Genomic DNA, 21,044 nt, shown 5'->3' with positions numbered 1-21,044 from the left:
TTGCATATATGATGTGACATCATCTAGATCACACATCTCTCAAGTCTAAAATAAAAAAATAGAAAACTAAAAGTAGCCATATAGTGAGTGTAAAGTGTGCACTGCTACAGTAATTTCTCTCTAATATTACTCTTTTCAAAACTCTTTTCGTTTTTAACTTGTGTTTGAAAGATGTTTTTTTTTTTTTTTTTGTACAGAAATATGATAAAATTGAATGTATATTGACATTTCCTCATTATGTCCACTAAGAAGAGTAGAAAAATTGAAAGATAAAGTATTAATTTGTCTTCTTCGTAGACAAGAATATTTGGGATAAGAAAAAATGAGGGCACTTGAGGTTAATTAAATACATTAATTACATTCTTATTAATGCTATTAAAATTCAAATAACGTTCTTATTGAAGTTAGTCAACAAATTTTTAGTGTAAACGCTTTTATACATGATTTTTTTTAAAGCAAATCAGAACTGTATATATTATAAAATCAGTCCTTACTAGCTTTCTCTTTAAGCACCACATCTGCAATTTGCATAGGGTATTCTTCCATCCTTATATGTTCCTCTGGTATAGATAGTGCTAATTTAGCTAACTTGCTTATAGTGCTAATTTAGCTAACTTGTAAGCAGCATGATTAGTTTCCCTAGAGTTGAAAGATACTTTCCATCCCACTCTGATCTGCAACATGCGCTTGATATCATAGAGAAAAGGACTCACAGCTGTCCAACTGTCTTGTTGTGCATTGAAAGCCTTCACAATCTCCTGACATGAGTCTCCTTCAAAAATTGCATTTGAGAAGCCTAGATCAACACATAACTCCATCGCCCTCCTTAGTGCTCTTGCTTCTGCAATGACTGGTTGAAGATTTGCTTTAATAGTGCAGGCCAGAGAAACTTGAGCCTCACATGCAGCATCTCTGATTATCACTCCTAAACCTGTAGTCATTGACTTAACATCCATAGCAGCATCCCAATTATCCCTCATATAATGCTCAGCCGGTTTCCTCCACTTCCTAAGCCCCCTCATTGCAGCAACTGCACTAACATTCTGAGATTGAACTGATTCCTAGACAGATGGGTATGCTTCAAAACTTTTCCTAGCCTTGTGAAAAATAATTTCTGGTCGATCAAACTTATTATAAAAAATGACAGCATTCCTTGGATTCCATATATTTCTCATTACCAAGACCACATATTCAATATCTTCCACATTCAGATTTCCTATGATCGATCAATTTTTTCTATAGTTTCCAAACATCAAGAAAAGTACTTGACAATTTCTTGAGAGTACTCAATTTTTTAAATGCTTGAATTGTAGTTTATATTGTTTATTAATGCTCAAATACTTTACTAAAACTTGTAATGAGTCGCTTGATTCAAAATTTGAATCCCCCAATGTGTTGAGTCGGTCTTTGTCCAATTATGAATCGGCCGATTATGATTTTTTGAGTACATTTTGTGTGGACTAAATTTAGTACGAACCTGAGTTTTCACTTTTTATAAAGGAAAAATATTGGAAGCAGCCACTTTTGCATATCCTACTTAGTTTCATCCAAACCACATATTTTTCAAATTTGAAATTACTATGGATTGAGAGAGAGCGGAGATGAGAGAGAGTGACGATGAGTGAGAGAGACCGAGATGAGAGAGAGAGTCGATGAGGGATGAGAGAGATCTGATGAGAGAGAGAGACGATGAGAGAGAGAGAGATGATGAGGGATGATAGAAAGAGTCGAGGATAGAGAGAGAGATGATGAGAGAGTCGAGGAGAGAAAGAGAGCCGGCGAGAGAGAGCTGATGAAAGAGAGAAATGATGTGCGTCTTGCACCAAAAAATAAAAATAAAAGGATCAGAAGCAGCCATGTAATGTGTGTACAGTTATAATAACTGCTCTCTAACAATACTTTTTTACAAATCATCAAATGTCTAGATTTTTACAAAAGATTACAGCCTGTAACTATTTTGCAAAAAGTTGAAAACGTATAATCTAGTGAGAGAGAACTGATCCGCCGCGTGAGTTTGCCATTCCCCGCCATGAACACATCTTGCCGCCGTCTTCGGTCAACTTTGTTCCATCCCATTCTGCCATCAAATCTCCTTTTCACTGTCATGTGATGCTGACATGTCATTCCATCCTACAATAATCAGACTTCTGTCGAATTCGTTTGTTCTTTGAGAAGCAATTCTCACCCTCACTCTCAATAAGAGTGGAAACATTCTCTCTTTTTGCAAGAAATTGACATTAGTTCATACTTTCCTGTCCAATGATACATTATATATAGGAGTGAAGAGCCCGTTACATCCATTGGATCGCTTCTGCAACCGCTTTCAAATAGACGAAAAAACTAAGCGACTGAATCCACTCCACCTTATCTCCATTTTCATACTATATATTAGAGAATGTTTGTCAAGCCCCCGCCCCTCTTATTGTATCTTTGTTGTTTACCTTAAAACAATAGCTAATCAATGGATGGATAAATAACGTTGCATGAAGATGCATGTTAGTGAAACAAGATATGAGTCAAACATGTTTCTTCATTTTTTTTTTTTTAATTTTTTTATAACCCCTCTCCTGATCCCTTTTGATGGCAAGGTATGTATCTTACCTGCTCGACCAATGAAGTTGGAGGGAACATGTCATTTACAAGAGTGTGCAAAGATGTGTATGACTTCACATCAACGCGATGACGAATAGCCACCTCTCCCTATCAGTTAATATCAAGTTTCAGTGAATAAAACATTACTAAATATCCTTGGGGTTATAATAAATATTTTGCCCTTGGGAATCCCAATTTTCTTGTAACTGACTTCATCTGTGTCTCTATTTCCAAAGCCCGCCTAGAATGGATTATAATCAGAAGGATGGAGTTTCTAATGAGCAGTGCTTGCACGAGACCGGTCCCGAAAAAAGAAAAAAAATAAAAAATAATTTTTTTTTCCATTTATTTTTTATATTCTTAAATATATATTATTTAAAATTCACAACATCACTAAAAATTATTTCCTTAATCACTAAGTAAAAAAAAAATTATCTAAATCCAATCGAGACCAAATCTGACTCTAGCATTATTGGTTTTCTAATATCATGCAAAATATGACATACCATATACAATGAAATATCGCAAAAAAGATCCAATGATGAGTAAAAGTGTCTGATGTATAGAAAAATATTTATAAAAGTAAAGTTACTTTACAAATATATATCCAGTAATAAGATTGATCAACTGGGAATTCCTGAGGTTGGGGTCAAGCGGCGGACTCAAGCAGCTGACCAAATGGTACTTCAGGCGAGGAAGGTGTTGTCAAGTTGACAGACTCGGGAGGCGGAGTGAAAGGAGCAGTTGTTGGTTCAGTGGTGAAGGTTGAGAAAACCTGCGGACAGACAGACTGGTACGTTTAAATTTAAACTCCTTTCAATTCATTTTTAATTTATTATTATAATTTTTTTAAATTTTAATATAAAATATAATAAATAATTTAATTTTTTAAAATTTTAAAATAATAATAATATTAAAAAATAATATTCTAATAATATTTTATTATCTCAATTTAACTTAACTCAACTCATTTCAACATCTAAATGTAGTAATTTCACGAGCGTAAGAACCTATTAAAAAAATTGAGGTAGGACCACCTTGGGAGTACATATTCGCAGCAATAGAAGTGCGCGACAATATACCCACTAGTGATTGGGTAGCAGAAGGAGGTTCTGATCGAAGGAAAGATGCAGGAGAGGATGGAGGTGCAACAAAGGGAAATACTAGTGCAGATGCTTGGATTAAAGCATGTGACAAGCCTCATCATACATCTGATTACAGTGGAGAAACCACTACAACAACTAAACATTCATATAGAAATCATGTTGTCTAGAGGTCAATCAGTGCATATCCCAATAAATAACTGGCGCCCTAGGCAACTGCCAACTGCACTGTACTGCAGATTTGATGCAAGCTGAAGTATCTCGTGCAACTTAGTGACATTGTATAATTTCTCAAGAATATCAACTTCTCGAAACAGCGAGGGAAATAATCCATGAAATAACAATAGGTCCATGTGGTAATGTTTTCCCATCCTGAAATTATAGAAGAGTTGTCAATTCGGCTTTTATATAATCCTATCACCCACAGTAGCTGTAACCACTGCAAGCATGATGTAAGGCAAGAGAAGAGAACAAATGAGCCCGAAAGTAAGCTATAAAAATAAACCACAACGGCCCATAAATTGATCCAGATAACTAAAAATAATTCTACTCAATACTTATCTTCTCCACACACCACACACCACACACCTCACCTATTTTAATTTTTTTTTTTTATAATAAATATAAAATGTATGGATGATAAGTAGAATAACTCAATTAATTTAACAATAATAAAATAAAATAAAAAATAATTTTAAAATATATAAAATGTGTATTGTGGGATGATGAGTAACATCCCTTGATACCCAAATGAGTTTTCCAGATGCTAAATCGGGCCCCAACATCTTAAATAAAACTTGTTGAATTTCCAATTTTCCTAAACATTTAAACTGATGGGAGGAGGTTAAGTAAATCATTTAATTTATAAATTCTATTAATCTCCTCATGTGTGGGCCAAGTTTTCTCTTAATAATGCAACTCGACACATGTAATGTTTCATTGAAATAGGGAGTTAAGCATAGAGTCAACACTAGGAGTCAGTTTTGCTTTCTTTGCTTTGGCTACTGTGATGTTTCAGTTTGCCAAAGCTGTCTTTCCTAACCATGGATTGGCTAACAATTTCGAAGGTTCTGTTCGAGAATCTGTAAACCTATGTTCACTGCTTACAATTCCCTAAAGCATATGTCGCTCACTATGCCGTTCCTTGTATCCATTGCAAGTCTTTTCTCATTTGAACCTTGCCTTTAACATTAAGGGTATGCGAGTCTGAGATAGGTGCAGCTAAATGGAAAGATCTTACCAATAACCATGAATGATAAATCATAGATTGACGGCCAATAGCTTTGTGAAAATTCAGTGGAACAAATCCAGATTACAGTTGAAGGGTGTGAATAGGTGTTTTATGATAATCATGTGGATTTAAAAATATGAAGTGCCAGGTGCTTTACACTTATGCCACTGACATCTCCCAGTAAGCTTTGATACTATGTAAAATGGTCAATTGTACCAAACTGAAACTGATGTAAATAGTTGAATTAGATCGTTTAACTTGTACTCTTAACCAAACTCAAACATCACATTACAGCTGATGCCACCAAATTGCCAATAACTTTTCAATGCCAAAGATTTGACAAAGCTGCCAGTAAACCATTTTGTCTTTGTACCTGTTTCAAATTGAGTAAAAAACTCAGAAACAGTGCATGTAAAATATTAGACATGCGATCAATACATGAAAGAGCGAGATCATTTCAGAAGACTCTACAACCATACCGCTCAAAAAAAAAAAAAATCATTTAAACCCAACTCCAAAGAAAGCAAGCGCTTTCATAAAAAATTGAATTACTAACTTACTGCAATGAAACAGGACGTGAGAAGGGAGTGCCATATATCATAAGAAAAATCCCAGAGTCTCGTCTGATCTATCTTGAAGTTGATAAAAAAAGGAGTGGTCAATCACACATTGAACTCACATGCAGCACAAATGAATCCCGTCCCCAGTAAAATAAAATGAAAACAAATGATGTCCCTGTTGAAAACTAAACTTGATTTTATTGCTGAAACTGATGAGTTGCTTTCAGTCAGAATTTGAAGGGGCAGTTTTTAATGAGAAAGTTAAGGCCAATTAAGAAATTGTGAAAACCAAAATGTGTCTTTTTATTAGCAGCATTTGATTGTGTAAAACGTCCAAGGACTTGAATAGCATTAGATGTCATTAATTTAGACTCTAGAATTTTCTTTTGAATTTTTATGGCCATGTACTTAAGCTTAAATCAGAGTATGAAACAAGTGGCGTATTTCTCTTCCATTTTCTTCTTTCTTTGTGTGTTTTGTCTCCATCTTGTTTCCAACAAAGTGGCATCAGAGCATTGGTTCTAAAGGAGCCACTCTTTCCTTCCAATACCCACAACTCACCAAGTTCAATTATGAGAATTGGGCAATTCGAATGAAGGCTATCCTTGGCTCCCAAGGATTATGGCAGATTGTTGAGAAAGGTTTCGTTGAACCTCAAAATGAGGAGTCTTTGAATCAAGTCCAAAGGGAAGCCTTGGAGAAAGAAAGGAAGAAAGATCAATGTGCGCTCACCGTTATTCATGAAGGCTTAGATGATGACATGTTTGAGAAGGTTGCCAACAAAAAAAACTCCAAGCAAGCCAGGGATACTCTTCGAAATTCCGTCATGGGAGTTGAAAAATTGAAGAAAGTGCATCTTCAAACAAGGGATGAGTTTGAATCTCTTTTGATGAAAGAGAGTGAATCCATTTCAGATTACTTCACAAGAGCCTTGGCGGTGGTGAATCAACTGAAGAGGCTTGAAGAAAATTTGGAAGATGTTCGTGTTGTTGAGAAGATTCTCTTCTCTCTCGACTTCAAATTCGACCATGTAGTGGTAGCCATTGAAGAATCTAAAGATTTGGAGGTCATGTCCATCGACAAATTAAATGGATCCTTACAGGCTCATGAAGAAAGAATGAACCGAGGCAAGCAAGAGCAAGTGGAGCAAGCCTTGCAAGCAAAGCTTTCATTGAAAGCTAAAGGAGAAGCTTAAGAAAACGGTAGAAGAGGCCAAGGACGCAGAAGAGGTCGAGGCTGTGGACGAGGACTTGGTCGTGAAAGAGGAAAAGCTGAGCAAAATTCTTCTCAAGAGGCAAGAAATCAGAATTTTTCAAGAGATCATGGAAGGGGAAGAGGCAATCATGAAAGATACAATGATGTAAAGAATGAGAAAAGTCAAATTGAATGTTATTCTTGTGGAAAATATGGGCATTATTATTGGGAGTGTCAAATTAAGAAAGTAGAAGAGGAGACAAAGCTCATTTTACACAAGGAAGATGTGGAGGGCCCGCATTATTCATTACGCTTAAGGAAGAACCCAATAGTGAGAAGAGTATGTGGTACCTAGATAATGGAGCTAGCAACCACATGACGGGCAATATAAGCAAATTCGTGGAACTTGACACCAAAGTGACGGGCCATGTGCATTTTGGTGATGAATCAAAGGTGGAGATTAAAGGCAAAGGCACAATTTTGTTTGAGGTAAAGAACGGGAGCCATAAGATTCTTCCTAATGTTTATTACATTCCTAAGATGAAAAATAATATTTTGAGTATTGGGCAACTTATGGAGAATGGTTTCAAAATAAACATGGAAGATTGCTTTCTTTGGCATAGAGATAAAGAAGAGAATCTTATTGCTAAGGCTTCTATGACAAGAAATCGCATGTTCTTATTGGATATGAAGACCAGTGGAGCCATGTGTTTAAAGACTTGTGTTAAAGATCCATCATGGATTTGGCACATGAGATATGGGTATCTAAATTTGGGGGGGGCTCAGAGATTTGGGAGCAAAGAAGATGGTGAAAGGTATTCCAACAATTGATCATCCCGATCATTTATGTGAAGCTTGCTTACTAGGCAAGCATTCAAGAAAGAGTTTTCCCAAGCAATCCAATTCAAGAGCCACTGAGCCGCTTCAACTTATTCATGCATATGTTTGTGGTCCAAACAAGCCCTCATCTCTTGGTAAAACCTCTTATTTTTTTGCTTTTTATTGATGACTATCCACGAAAAATATAGCTTTATTTTTTGAAGCAAAAGAGTGAGGCTTTTGAGGCATTCAAAAAGTTCAAAGCTTGTGTTGAAAAAGAAAGTGGCTACGAGATTAAATCTCTATGAACCAATAAAGGTGGAGAGTTCACTTCCAATGAATTCAAGGCCTTTTGTGAGACACATGGAATTCGTCGTCCCTTGACCGTTCTTAGATCGCCACAACAAACGAAGTTGTCAAAAGGAAGAACCGAACAATCCTCAATATGGCAAAAACCATGTTGAAAAGCAAGTCGATGCCAAAATAGTTTTGGGCTGAAGTGGTCACATGTGCAATTTATCTCTCTAACTGTTCACCTACCAAAAGTTTGAAGAATGTGACACCCCAAGAAGCATGGAGTGGATGGAAGCCAAATATATCACACTTGTGAGTCTTTGGGTCTATTGCCTATGTTCAAGTACCAGAGCAAGAGAGGTCAAAGTCTGATGATAGGAGTAAAAAGGTTGTGTTTATCGGCTATGATGAGAACTCAAAAGGCTACAAGTTTTTCAATCCAAGCAACAACAAAGTCATGATTAGTAGAGATGTTGAATTTGAAGAAGATGCAACATGGGATTGGAGTACACAGAATGAAACTGCTTATGATTTTCTCCCCTATTTTGATGAAGAAGAACTCCAATACAAGAAGCCCAAGGCGAAGTATCTCCAACAATGCCAACATCGTCCTCTATAGCATCATCATCATCTTCTCCTTCATTTAGCTCAAGTGAAGGCCCTCGTAGATATCGAAGCCTCATGGATCTCTATGAAGACACTGAAAGGCTAGAAGATGAGAATTTATTATGCTTATACTCTAGTGATGAGCTTTTGAGTTTTGAAGAAGCTATGAAAGATAAGAAATGGATACAAGCCATGGAGGAGGAAATTCAAGCCATTAAAAAGAACGGCACCTAGGAACTTGCTTTACTTCCAAGTGGCAATCAAGCGATTGGAGTCAAATGAGTGTATAAAGTTAAGAAGAATTCCAAGGCTGAAGTAGAAAGATACAAGACAAGACTTATTGCAAAGGGCTACAAGCAAAAACAAGGCATTGACTATGAAGAGGTTCTTGCTTTTGTTGCTCGTTTGGAGACCATCCAACTATTACTATCACTTGCAGCACAGAATCACTGGAAGATCCATTAGATGGATGTAAAGTCTGCTTTCTTGAACGGTCATCTTGAGGAAGAGGTTTATATTGAACAACCTTCAGGCTTTGTTATTATTGCTTTGTTATTGAAGGTTATGAAGACAATGTGCTTATATTAAAAAAAGGCCTTATATGGATTAAAGGAAGCTCCTAGAGCTTGGAATAGTCTTCTTGATAATTATTTTAAAGAGAATGGCTTCACTAGATGCATTCACGAATATGCACTCTATGTGAAAAAGGAATATAAAGATTTATTATTTGTTTTTTGTGCTATGTGGATGATCTTATATTCACAAGAAATAATCAAATGATGTTTGAAGGTTTTAAGAAGGCGACGGCTCAAGAGTTTGAGATGAGTGATATGGGACTCAAGTCCTATTTATTTGGGAATTGAAGTTAAGCAAATGAAGGATGTGATTTTCATCTCGCAAGAAGCCCATACAAAGGAAATGCTAAAGAAGTTCAACATGTTGGATTGCAATCCTGTCAACATGCCCATGGAGGGTGGAGTTAAACTTTTAAAACAGGAGGAAGGGCAACAAAAGGTTGATCCAACATTGTTTAGAAGTCTTGTGGGAAGTTTAAGATATTTGACTTGTACCAGACTTGAAATTGTATTTTCAGTTGGACTTGTGAGTCGCTTTATGGAAAATCCATCTGAGACACACATGAAGGCAGCCAAGAGAATTCTTCGTTATCTTAAAGGTACTATTGATTATGGAGTTTTTTATTCGGCTTCAAAGGAGTTCAAATTAATGGGCTATTGCGATAGTGATTACGCTGGAGATATTGATGATAAGAAGAGTACTACTGGGTTTGCTTTCTTTTTGGAAAATAATGCAATTTCCTGGTATTCTAAGAAACAACCTATAGTCTCTCTTTCAACCTGTGAAGCAGAGTATGTTGCTGCTACTGCTTGTGCTTGTCATGCAATTTGCTTAAAGATATTGTTGAAGGAACTCCATTTTGAGCAAAGTGAAGCTACCAAGATCATGATGGACAGTAAGTCAGCCATTGCTCTAGCAAAGAACCCGGTGTTTCGTGATCGAAGCAAGCATATTGAGACAAAGTATCATTTTATTCGACAATGCATTGAGAACATGCACGTAGAAGTAGAATATGTGAAGTCACTTGATCAAATTGCTGATATTTTCACAAAGCCTCTCAAATATGATACATTTCAGAAGTTGAGGATGATGATCGGTGTTGGAAAGATGTCAAGTTTAAGGGAGAGTGTTGAAAACTAAACTTGATTTTATTGCTAAAATTGATGAGTTACTTTCCGTCAGCATTTGAAGGAGCAACAATTATCCAAGTTTTTAATGAGAAAGTTATAGTCAGGAGAAATTGTGAAACCCAAAAAGTGTCTTTTTATTAGCAGCATATGGTTGTGTAAAACGTCCAAAGACTTGAATAGCATTAGATGTCATTAATTTAGACTCTAGAATTTTCTTTTGAATTTTTATGGCCATGTACTTAAGCTTGAATCAGAGTATGAAACAGAGTGACGTATTTCTCTTCCATTTTCTTATTTCTTTGTGTGTTTTGTCTCCATCTTGTTTCCAACAATCCCACAAAAGCATGATGCGCAGCAATTAAAAATGAAAAAAGATTCAACATACATTGGTAAATTACTAAGAAGTTAACAAGTGGTCATTCATGAAGAGAAAATGTATAAAAGGCATAATAGTAAGCCCTACACATCTCTTTTTCTTGGTAATTGAAGAATAGTTGAAACGAGGAGTGGTATCAACCACAGTGGGAGTCAAACCCACAATCTTTCAATCAAAATTCAAATTCCCTTCGTATATCATACAAACCTAGAAACATATCTTAGATAATAAATCTCTATTTTTTTGTCCAAAGTTAATACTTTTTTCCTTTATTATCTAAGCAATGCCAAATTTTGTTTTGTAAGATTAAAGGACTAACAAGTCAATACAAATCACATGACAATTTGGGAAGGTTAAAATTAGAAAAGAAGTACCTTAATTGCGGAGAAAATTATAGCAACCCTAGATTGAGGCCAGTCCCTTCCAACTACAGGCATGAACTGGCCTAAAACATCAGATCTAGAAAGCAAGAAAAAAAGTGTCATGGTACTGCATGTCATATAAAACCTAGATTCAATCGGAAGACATCCAATATCCTAATTAGCATCATCAATTAACTTTGGCAGCAAGAAATGCTCATAGTTGCTTCAAAATAACTCACCAATCATCAATCATCATGGAGGAACAGTTTCTTCTTCCAAAAAAAATGCTCATAGTTTCATCTGATAGCCATTAGTTCAACAATTTTTTACTCGATACTATATACTGACTTTATATTCCCTATTACCCGATGTATAATATTTTCAACTTCAATCGTAGCTATGATAAAGAAAACTAGAGATCGGCAAAAATGGAAAGGACTATTTCCATTGAAATTTTATACAAAACCATCAGCAAAACATTTGTCTGATAATTAGCTCCCATGAGTAAAGATAATTACAGAAAGGGAACACAAGTCTAATAACAGACACTTTCCGACCTATCAGCTCGATCAGTCTTTCTTATCATGTATATGATGGTATATAAGGGGGACATCATTGTCATTCAGTGTCAAGAGACTATCTTCTTTGAAGACGATATAGGGTCTTACTGACAGTATTAAGCAATATAGAAAAATCACATACTCCAACAACTGCAGGTTTTGGAGCAGTCCCATGAACGTGTTAGGGTGGGAGCAAGCTTTGACACATCGGCCTACCTGAGAGGAGTTGTAGGCTCAAAAAGTTCAGGAAGTATTGCCTATTCAATTGGTACCCATAGACTTGAGGGTGGTGGCAGGAGTGCTGTCGGCTTGAATGAGGAAATGGCGCATCGTGTCCTAACAGAGATGAAGATTTAGCTTGGTGACATGCAAGAAAAAATCAACTGGCTTATACGGTGAGTTGAGGAGAAAAAATAGGTGGGCTTGGGCTTGGGTTGGGCTGTGATTTGTTTGAAGGGAACATAATGGATGGTACCTCAGGCCGTCACACTCAAATGGGCTAGGTAAAGATTAGTGGGCCTCATTTTGTTAATCTAATTAAAGGGAAGGAAAGATTAGAATCGAGCCCAGGCATTGGGCCTCAGCCCACGGGAAAGCAATACACCTTTCAACAGGCGGGCCCTATTTGGAGGAGACAGAAGTCGAGTGAAGCAGGCCCATTGGCAAGTGAGTACCATCGACAGGTGCTACGCCGCCGGAGGTCGAATCCACAGAGCATTGGGGTGCGAGATCTAGAACCACTCTTGCTCCTCTTGTCTCCTAGGCGCTGGGACCACCACAGACCAGCTCGATGGAGGCTACCAGTGCCTCTACTGTGTCTATCCCGTAGATCGCCCATCTTGTCTTGGTCGCTAGTTTATTGAGGAGTGCCTTGAGAATTTCTCGATTGCTAGTTTATTTAAAAATGTTGAAGATGGGTGGGTGGGAGTGGGCTTATGTAAGCATATGTAGGCCAAACATGAATAGAGATAGGAGAAGGCTATGGGAGGAGTTAGCGGGTTTATATTATTTATGGGACGTATCATGGTGTATGGGTGGGGATTTCAATATACCCGCTTTCCTAGTAAGCGATCGAGAATTCATCGCAACTCCTTGGCCATGGAGGAGTTTTCTGAGTTCATATTTGATTTGGATCTCATGCATCTCCCTTTTGTTGGGGGCGAGTTCACATGGTCCAATAATTAGGGTTGGTCGAGATTAGATAGGTTTCTCATGTCTCCTTCGTGGAAGGCCCACTTTTTGGAATTGTGCCAAAAGTTTTCACCCCGAGTTTGTTTGGATCACTTTCCTATTCTATTAGATTGTGGAGGCATTCATGGGAGACCTCAGTAGTTCAAGTTTGAAAATATGTGCTTAGCTACTAATGGCTTTATAGATAAGGTTAGATCTTGGTGGTCTTATTATCATTTCATAGGCATTACTTGTTTCATTCTTGCAAGTAAACTTAAAGCTTTGAAGAAAAATTTAAAGAAGTGGAATTTGAAAGTTTTTGCAAATGTTGACATTCAGAAGACTAGGAGCTGCATGTTTTAGAGGGGAGGGAGTTGATGGGAGATACCTCGGAGGAGGTATTATTAAGGAAGAGTGTGGTTGTGACTGAATTGGAGAAGGTGTTGTTGATGGAGGAGACTTCAAGGCGACAAAAATCCAGGATCCTTTGTTAAAATAAGGCAATAAATGCACGAAATTCTTCCATGAAGTGGCTAATTTACATCGGCTCAATAATGCTATTGAGATACTTCATTTAGGTATTCAAGTGCTCTCTCCCCCTTTTGAGATCGAGAACCATATTGTGCATTATTATGAGAATCTTCTCATGAAGTTGGCTAATTGGAGGGGTTGAGTCTTAATGGTTTGTTGTTTGAGTCTATTGATCCACAAAGAGCGAGCTGGTTGAAAATACATTTTGAAGAAGATATTTATAAAGTGATTGGTGGTATGGCCAAAGACAAAGCACCAAGCCCCGATGGGTTTTCAATGAGATTTTTCCAAGGTATTTCAATTGGTGGTGAAATACCCTTCACCACCGTATGCCGCTCCTCTACTCGGGCCAGTTCCTGAACCGGCTGGCAACTATAAATGTGTCGGCCTTTCTGCACTAGGTTATGAGTAATGAAGAACTCACGGGCCGTGAGGTCAACGAAATCTAATCCGGCCTCCTCCAAAGTGCAGCGCCAGATTACACAGCACAAGACCAGAATCCTCCATGTGAGGGGAGGGAGCTGAGCAGAAGCCAAATCAAACAAGCTCAACACTTCACGCACTGGTCGGCAAAATAGCAACCTAAGGCCACAAGAGAACATGGCGGGGTACACTGCCACTTTAGTACCATAACCTTTAGAATTCACCACGCCTTCACTGGGGGAAGGCACTACAAGTTCCACCTTCGAGGGGATCTTATAGGTCACCCTTAACTCTTCCAATTCGGTGGAGACAACCATCGACTGCCATGAGTATCTAGTAAAGCTATCTAGGAGGGGGCCGCCACGACTAGCCCAACGTGATCAACGCCTGAAGGCCCCACTTGTTCAGCATAACTCGAAGATTTCTTCGGAACCATAAAGGATAGAAAGAAATGGTAAGGAACTTCAGAATAAAAGCAAAAAGACATCACAGAATAATAGGAGGAAGGCAAAATGAGTATAATGGGTTTCACAATGTGAAAGGGAGTCCTTATATAGGTAGGGTTGACGTTCGCCCTCTCGAGGCATCATAACTCTGTATATCTCAACGTGTCCCTTTCGAGTACCAGAATCTCTCGATTAACGCAACCGCTACATAGCATATATGCTAATACGAGGTGCGAAGTTAATATCTGTAAAACACGAAGCCATGACACAGAAATCGAAGGGGCACCATTTAATGCAGAAGCGTAATTGACGTCTTGTTGCCATGTATGCGAAATGTGAACGGTCGCTTAATGTGCTGCAAGGCGGGCCGAGAATTTGGCAAAATAAAGGGTCAAAAGAAATAAAAGGAATTCCCCCCAGACCCGTTCGGGAGGAATTGAGGAGGTAACTGTAAGGGAATTTTCCTACTAGGAAAGGCCCACTAGACTTTGACCCTAATTCAACTCGGCCCAAGGATGTCCTAATACGCATAGGGAATAGGGGGTCTACCAAGGAGGGGAGCCGAATGGGCGACAAGACTGATTAGCCTGACATTCCCTGGCTGACTTCAGAGCCCAGGAACCTGCACAAAGTATGGCAGAAAATGCGAAGAGCCTTCGATCCATCGACATCAGGTCATCTACGACTCGTATAGACTAGACGCGGGGTTAGAGAACCACACTACATTAATGACACTACTGCTAAGTAACACGCCACATTTATGGAGCCAACGTTGAGTCACGCCGCATTAAGGAAGGTTTAACAATAGATACAGAAAAGAAGGCACATACTTTGTGGAGAAAAAAACTATTTGCACCCTCCCCCAGACCACGGTATAAATAGCCAGCTCCAGGTACCAAAAAAGTTATTTGATTCCTAGACTCTCTTACTTATTTGCTACCCTCTCATAATATTTATGAACTTTGGTATCAGAGGTTACCCGAACCCTAGGTCGCCTTCTTAAAACTGCAGTCTTTTCTACTTTTTGCAGGGCCCATTTTCAAATACCTGAGTTGTCGGAACTTAGTCTAAAAGTGTGCGAAACACGACGTTAACAAGATGAGTTGAAATTAAAGTTAAAAGTTAAATAAAATATTGTTAAAATATATTTTTTTAATATTATTTTTATTTTAAGATTTGAAAAAGTTAAATTATTTATTTTATTTTATATAGAAAATTTTAAAAATTAAATAAAATGAGATAAAATGAATTAAGAAGAATTGTGAAAATAAACCAATCCTAAATCTAAACAAAAGATGCTTTAAGCTAAGGCTACGTTTGGGTATCAAGAGTACCTCAAGTATTCTCACTATTATTCTTTACTTTATTATTACTTTTCATCTTTTTTTTATTATTTATTACTTTTTATCTATTATTTATTATTTTATTATTATTATTTATAAATATTTTCAACACTTCTAAATTATTTTCACTGCCTACCGTAGCCTAAAACCGAAACAAAAATTATGAGAGATTGTCGTCAGCCTCGGCCGGAGACGGTTCGTTGGAACCAACCACGTGGGCCCACGCATATTGTCAAAGTGGACATTATCGTAAAGTGGACGAAACTCTTCAATTTACTCCATCCACCATCGCTTCGGATCCTTCGCTTCCCCATCTTTCTTTCTTTCCTTCCTCCAACTGCTCACCACTCCAATTGACCGATCAACCTCAATCCTCTCCTCCTCCACCTCCACCTCCACCAACATCAGGCCCCCAAAATGACGAAAACGTCCTCCTTCTTCGCCTTCTCCGTCTTCTTCTTCCTCCTCCTCTTCTCGCCCTCCTCCGGCGAGATCAAAACCCTAACCATAACCTCCGACACGCGCCCCATGATCCTCTTCGAGAAATTCGGCTTCACCCATACCGGTCATATCTCAATTGCCGTCTCCTCCGTATCCGTCTCCTCCTCTCTCTCCCCTCCCGACCCTTCTCGCCTCGGTTTCTTCCTTCTGTCCGACGAGTCCCTTCTCCAGGTCCTCCTCGAGATCCGCCAGAACCCCCAGCTCTGCGTCCTCGACTCCCAGTACACTTACAAACTCTTCACCTTCCGAGACCTCTCCCCCCCTCCCGCATCTTCCTTCAACCATTCCTACCCTGTCTCCTCCCCCAACGAGTACTCCCTCTTCTTCGCCAATTGCGCACCGGAGTCCTCCGTCTCCATGGACGTGCGCACCGAGCTCTACAACCTCGACCTTGACAACTCCCGGGACTACCTCTCAGCAGGTCTCACCCACCACCCCACCCTCTTCTTCCTCTTCTCCCTCGCCTATTTCGCCTTCTTAGCCTTCTGGATCTACCTCTGCTACACCAACAAGCGCTCCGTCCACCGGATCCATCTCCTCATGGCAGGGTTGCTGCTCATGAAGGCTCTCAATCTGATCTGCGCCGCCGAGGACGAGCATTACGTGAAGGTCACGGGCACCCCGCACGGCTGGGACGTGTTGTTCTATATCTTCCAGTTCATAAGGTTGGTCCTGCTCTTCACCGTCATCGTTTTGATCGGGACTGGTTGGTCCTTCTTGAAGCCCTTCTTGCAGGAGAAGGAGAAGAAAGTGCTGATGATTGTGATCCCGCTTCAGGTCCTGGCAAACATTGCGTCGGTCGTCATTGGCGAGACCGGGCCGTTTATTAAGGATTGGGTGACCTGGAACCAGGTTTTCTTGCTGGTGGACATTATTTGCTGCTGCGCAATCATATTCCCGATCGTGTGGTCGATTCGGTCGCTGAGGGAGACCTCGAAGACCGACGGGAAAGCCGCGAGGAACTTGGCCAAGTTGACTCTTTTTAGGCAGTTTTACATGGTTGTGATCGGGTACTTGTATTTCACGCGGATCGTCGTGTTTGCGCTTAGGACGATTGCGGCGTATAAGTATCAGTGGGTGAGTAATGCGGCCGAGGAGATTGCTAGCCTCGCGTTCTATTTGGTGATGTTCTATATGTTTAGGCCTGTGGAGAAGAATGAGTACTTTGTTCTCGACGAGGAGGAAGAAGAGGCTGCCGAGTTAGCTCTTAGGGATGAAGAGTTCGAGCTCTGAATTGGGTGGGTAATGGGACGAGATTCTTGCTGGCCTTCCCTCTGTGGAATTTTGCTGCAGCAAAGTGTGGGACTATTTGGGACTTTTTTAGCAGGTTTACGGATAGAATTTCTGGGTCAGGTTGCTGTTCCTTCTGTTTTGCACTCTCCTTTTCGTTTCTTTTTAAATCTGTTATATTAACTCTCATGTTTAAGGGACAATACCTGTATGTCTGATCATGGAAAATTCCATTTTGCATTTCATAAGAATGGTAATGAATCATGCCATATAGGTGAGCTCGAATCATGTTCTTTGTACTTCTTATTCCATTGTTCTTTGCCATTTGGCTTTATGTTTTTTTATAACTATTGCACGACGAGCGTTGTATTATTTGCCTTATGATTGTTACTTGATTTAACAGGGTGCCAGTGTTTGTAAGTTGTAACCATTGAGTTTTCTGGTTCTGCATCATGTGCGTGGTTCAATAAAATCCATATACGGAAAATCTTCTTCAATTACTTTCCTGAACTTTGCCGCACAGATCAAACATTGTTGTTTCATATGTTTATGTATTATTTTGTTGCTTATGAATCTGAAAATAGGTGTTCATGTTGATGTGAGTGTTTCTATGCATTGAGACAAGTTTTTAGTGCAGCATGTAAATTCAATTTATGTCCATAAAATCTTTGAGCGGGTTTCATATTTATCTATCTATTGATTGCAACGATAAAAAAAAAAAATATCTATGCTATACAAAGTATTTTGTGAACATAGTATATATACATACGGTGTTCTTACCCGAGGGTGTAACTTACCTAAATTTAGTAGTTTAGGGTGCCAGGTGTTAATTATGATAGTTTACGGTGCATATTGCAAAAATGGTGATAGTTTGAAACTACATTTTTGTTCTTCCTCCATTAGGTTCACATTTGATATTTGGCAGTCAGCCTAGGCTATTAGGCAGAACAAGTGCTACCATTCCGAGGGTTTGTTTTGTAAGTTTTTCATTTTGTTCTAATTGTGGTCTGTTTGCTTAGGCCTTTTGATAATATTTTTTATTTGATACTGTCAGAATGTCTACTGACCTAAATGGCCGAGCATGATCATGGATTTTAAGAGAGAAATGGTACTTGCACAAGTTATAAGGCCTGTTTGGTGGGGCGGCTGGCATGAGACGTAATCCCTTTTTAACATTTGCATGTGGATGGTGTAACAAGCAGTTGCCCTATAATCATTTATAAAAGGACTTTGTGCATGTAGTAGATTTGCTTTTAAGAGCTTGGTTGAGAAAGGGTACTTAAGGCAGCAGTGTCATGCCTTTGTATAATGGTTTGTCATACCATTATATTTATAAGCAGCCTCGAGATTTTGATATCTCTGGTGTACCAGTACATTGATGTCCGGAATCCTGAGTTCCCCTTAGCGGAAGTAGAAGCATGAATTAGTTGCTGCTCTTCATTAAATTTTAGCTATTACAAGTGATCTTGATATTGTCATTTCTTTGATTAAGGTAGAGATTCTTTTTCTTTGCAACCTAGAGAATGGTAGTGTTATGGCTTTTAAGCTTTGATGAAATCTGAAATTATTGTTTGCTACCACAGATCATTCTTACAATGTCAAAATTGTGTTGTCCGTATGGATAGCAAGACTCCTGTATTTAGAAACCGCTTCACCTCTTTGGTCATGGCATTGGTAAGTGCAAGGGGTCGAAATGTCCCAAGGAATGCAAACTGGCATGCTTTCCGCCAGAGGGGGGAGAGGGGGGGGGTGACTTTTGTCCCTACTCCGGCGTGCGTAATTCCTTGGGAAATCAAAAGAAACGTAGTGTCATGAGCATTAATCGAGCTCCGTTATGACAAGAATATGGTATTGGTTGATTTTGTTGATCATAGGGAATTACCACTTCTATGGCTGGGGCTGCAAAATCGACCTTTAGGGACACCAAACCGCATGGTAAAACCCCGTGTAGCACTGATCGGAACAGCATCAAGTGGCAATGTCAACTGACGCTGACCTCAATGATGGCCGGTCAGAAGCTCGGTTGACCAAAAGCCATCCCCTCTGGCCAAAAGCCAACGTAAACAGCGCCGAAAAGGGTCGGGTCTACTCTTGCACACGAAGTCTCTCTCGCTCTCTCTAAAGCCATCTTTTGAGAGCAACCACTAAGCAGTATTAAGAAACATTGATCGAGAATAAGTTAACTGAACTAGCACAAGAATTTCAATTCGAAACAACTAGAAAACCTTCATCTATAATAGTCCTTTGTTGAGTAGAAACAAGCTGAAACGACTAGATAAGAAGAAAAGAGAATCTCCACACCACACCTCCATTACCGATTAGCACCAACAGTGCTGTATAGCCACGGACAAACTCAATAATAAAGGCAAAGGCGGTGTGATGTGGAGAACCTCGATAAATGTTTCTAACTACTGTTTTGCAAAGTGGGGGTTTTAGAGGAAGAGAGTTCGTGTGCGAGAGTAGACCCGTACCCCTTTTGGCGCCGTTTACAGGGTCTTTTAGTTGGAGGAGAGGGCTTTTGGTCGAACTAAACTTTTGAGAGGTTGGCGTGGGCGCGAAGGGGAGACGGGAGACAGGAGACGTGTTAGCTTCTGACAGATTTTTTGAAGCTTGGGTAGTAGACGGGTAGTACCGGTATCATTACCTATAATGCAAACCTACAAGCCAAGAACAAAAAACTGTTAGCTTTGGAGAAATGTTTTGCCTTCCTACGCAAACCGAACGAAGGGAGAAAGATCGAGTAAGAAATCAAAGAACCCCAAAGGAAGGTAGAACAAAAAACTAGAGACAGAATCAAAGAAAACCTCGAAGGGTACCCTTTGAAATCCGAGGAACACGAAAATCTAGCCTCAAAATTTTGATTTTAATATTACCGTGTGGCGGGCAACTTGCATGGAGAATGGACAGGCCTATGCACCTCAAATTTGGGTCTCGAAAGCCCCCGTCAGCACTTTTGTTTTGGTTCGTTTCAAAGCTTAAAGCGACGCGTTTAAGCTCTTTTTCATGCCACAAAGTGTAATTTAAATGTGGCCCTCTTTTGCAAACCTTTCCAGATTTTTCTCTTCAGAGGTTGGGGTTTCAGACGAATTAGACCCACTCTCCTTCCCCACTAGGCTTAAGATTTCCAGCCCAAAATGGTGTTTTTTTGAGTTATTTCAAGCCCGTCATGGGAAAAAGAAGGAAACACATAAAAACCGAGAAGACCTTGGACTAGACTCAAAACTCCAAAGGTTCTTGCTCTAAAACAAAAGTTCAGACGGCCCTTGTCCAGCAAGGGAAAAAGAAAGGAACGACAAAAGGCCTTCCCATTTATAGTCCAAGGTCTACCCGTTTAACTGAATCCCTAGTTGGTTGATTGCCACGTGTTATGAAGCGGTGAATAATAGCCTTTCAAGACATCGTTAGAATAGATTCACCTTATACTATTAATTTTAGTCACCTAAAAATTCATTGAATTTCCTAATGGGGTTGGGGCATAAAGCTATGGCTCAAACCCGACTTGAGGGAGTATCATATAAACCCAAATTGATATAAAGTATCTAAATTCAGATTTTACGTTGATTGAATTGAAGTACTACCTTAAGAAGATGAATCTGTACAAATATTAAAGGAAAAACTTAATATCTTTTTTAGACTAAGGGCAATATTAGTTACTTCCTCTCAAATCATATCTTTATGCTCATTTTTGTCTTTTTAGTAAATATTTGATTTCAAGTTTGGAAATTATTCTAATTTTGATTTTGACCAAATATTTGGTAGGATTTTTGTTTATTTATGTATTAATTTCTCATACACTAATTTAGATTTTTCCATTTTTGAAATAAACTTCATAGTTTCGAATTTTATAATTATTTAAGTTCGGTTTGGGGGCTTTATAAAATAATTTTGAATTTTATTATTAATCAATATTATATACGTTTGGGTAGTGAGAATACCTGAGAAGTGTTGAGAATGTTTATGAATAGTTATGAGTAGAAATTGGAATGGGTTTGTGGGT

At 38.9% G+C, this 21,044-nt stretch overlaps 2 protein-coding genes across 2 annotated transcripts; both read left to right on the top strand.

Moving 5' to 3' along the window:
• Positions 1-6,078: 6,078 nt before the first annotated feature.
• LOC121265891 lies at positions 6,079-6,681 on the top strand. The gene has a single exon (XM_041169556.1). It carries the CDS (start codon positions 6,079-6,081, stop codon positions 6,679-6,681), a length of 603 nt encoding a protein of 200 aa, XP_041025490.1.
• An 8,900-nt stretch (positions 6,682-15,581) lies between these two features.
• Positions 15,582-17,477, top strand: LOC121264853 (protein CANDIDATE G-PROTEIN COUPLED RECEPTOR 7-like). Its single transcript, XM_041168165.1, has one exon. The coding sequence runs from the start codon at positions 15,734-15,736 to the stop codon at positions 17,048-17,050; it is 1,317 nt and encodes a 438-aa protein (XP_041024099.1). The 5' UTR covers positions 15,582-15,733; the 3' UTR covers positions 17,051-17,477.
• Positions 17,478-21,044: the final 3,567 nt, after the last annotated feature.

This window comes from Juglans microcarpa x Juglans regia, chromosome 5D, assembly GCF_004785595.1.
Source record: "Juglans microcarpa x Juglans regia isolate MS1-56 chromosome 5D, Jm3101_v1.0, whole genome shotgun sequence".
NCBI lineage: Eukaryota > Viridiplantae > Streptophyta > Magnoliopsida > Fagales > Juglandaceae > Juglans > Juglans microcarpa x Juglans regia.
The sequence above is the reverse complement of the archived record's forward strand: the minus strand, read 5'-3'. Positions and strand labels throughout refer to the sequence as shown.

Excerpts from the sequence above, each read along its gene's own strand:
- LOC121264853 (XM_041168165.1), top strand. The coding sequence starts at position 15,734 with ATGACGAAAACGTCCTCCTTCTTCGCCTTCTCCGTCTTCTTCTTCCTC.
- LOC121265891 (XM_041169556.1), top strand. The coding sequence starts at position 6,079 with ATGAAGGCTATCCTTGGCTCCCAAGGATTATGGCAGATTGTTGAGAAA.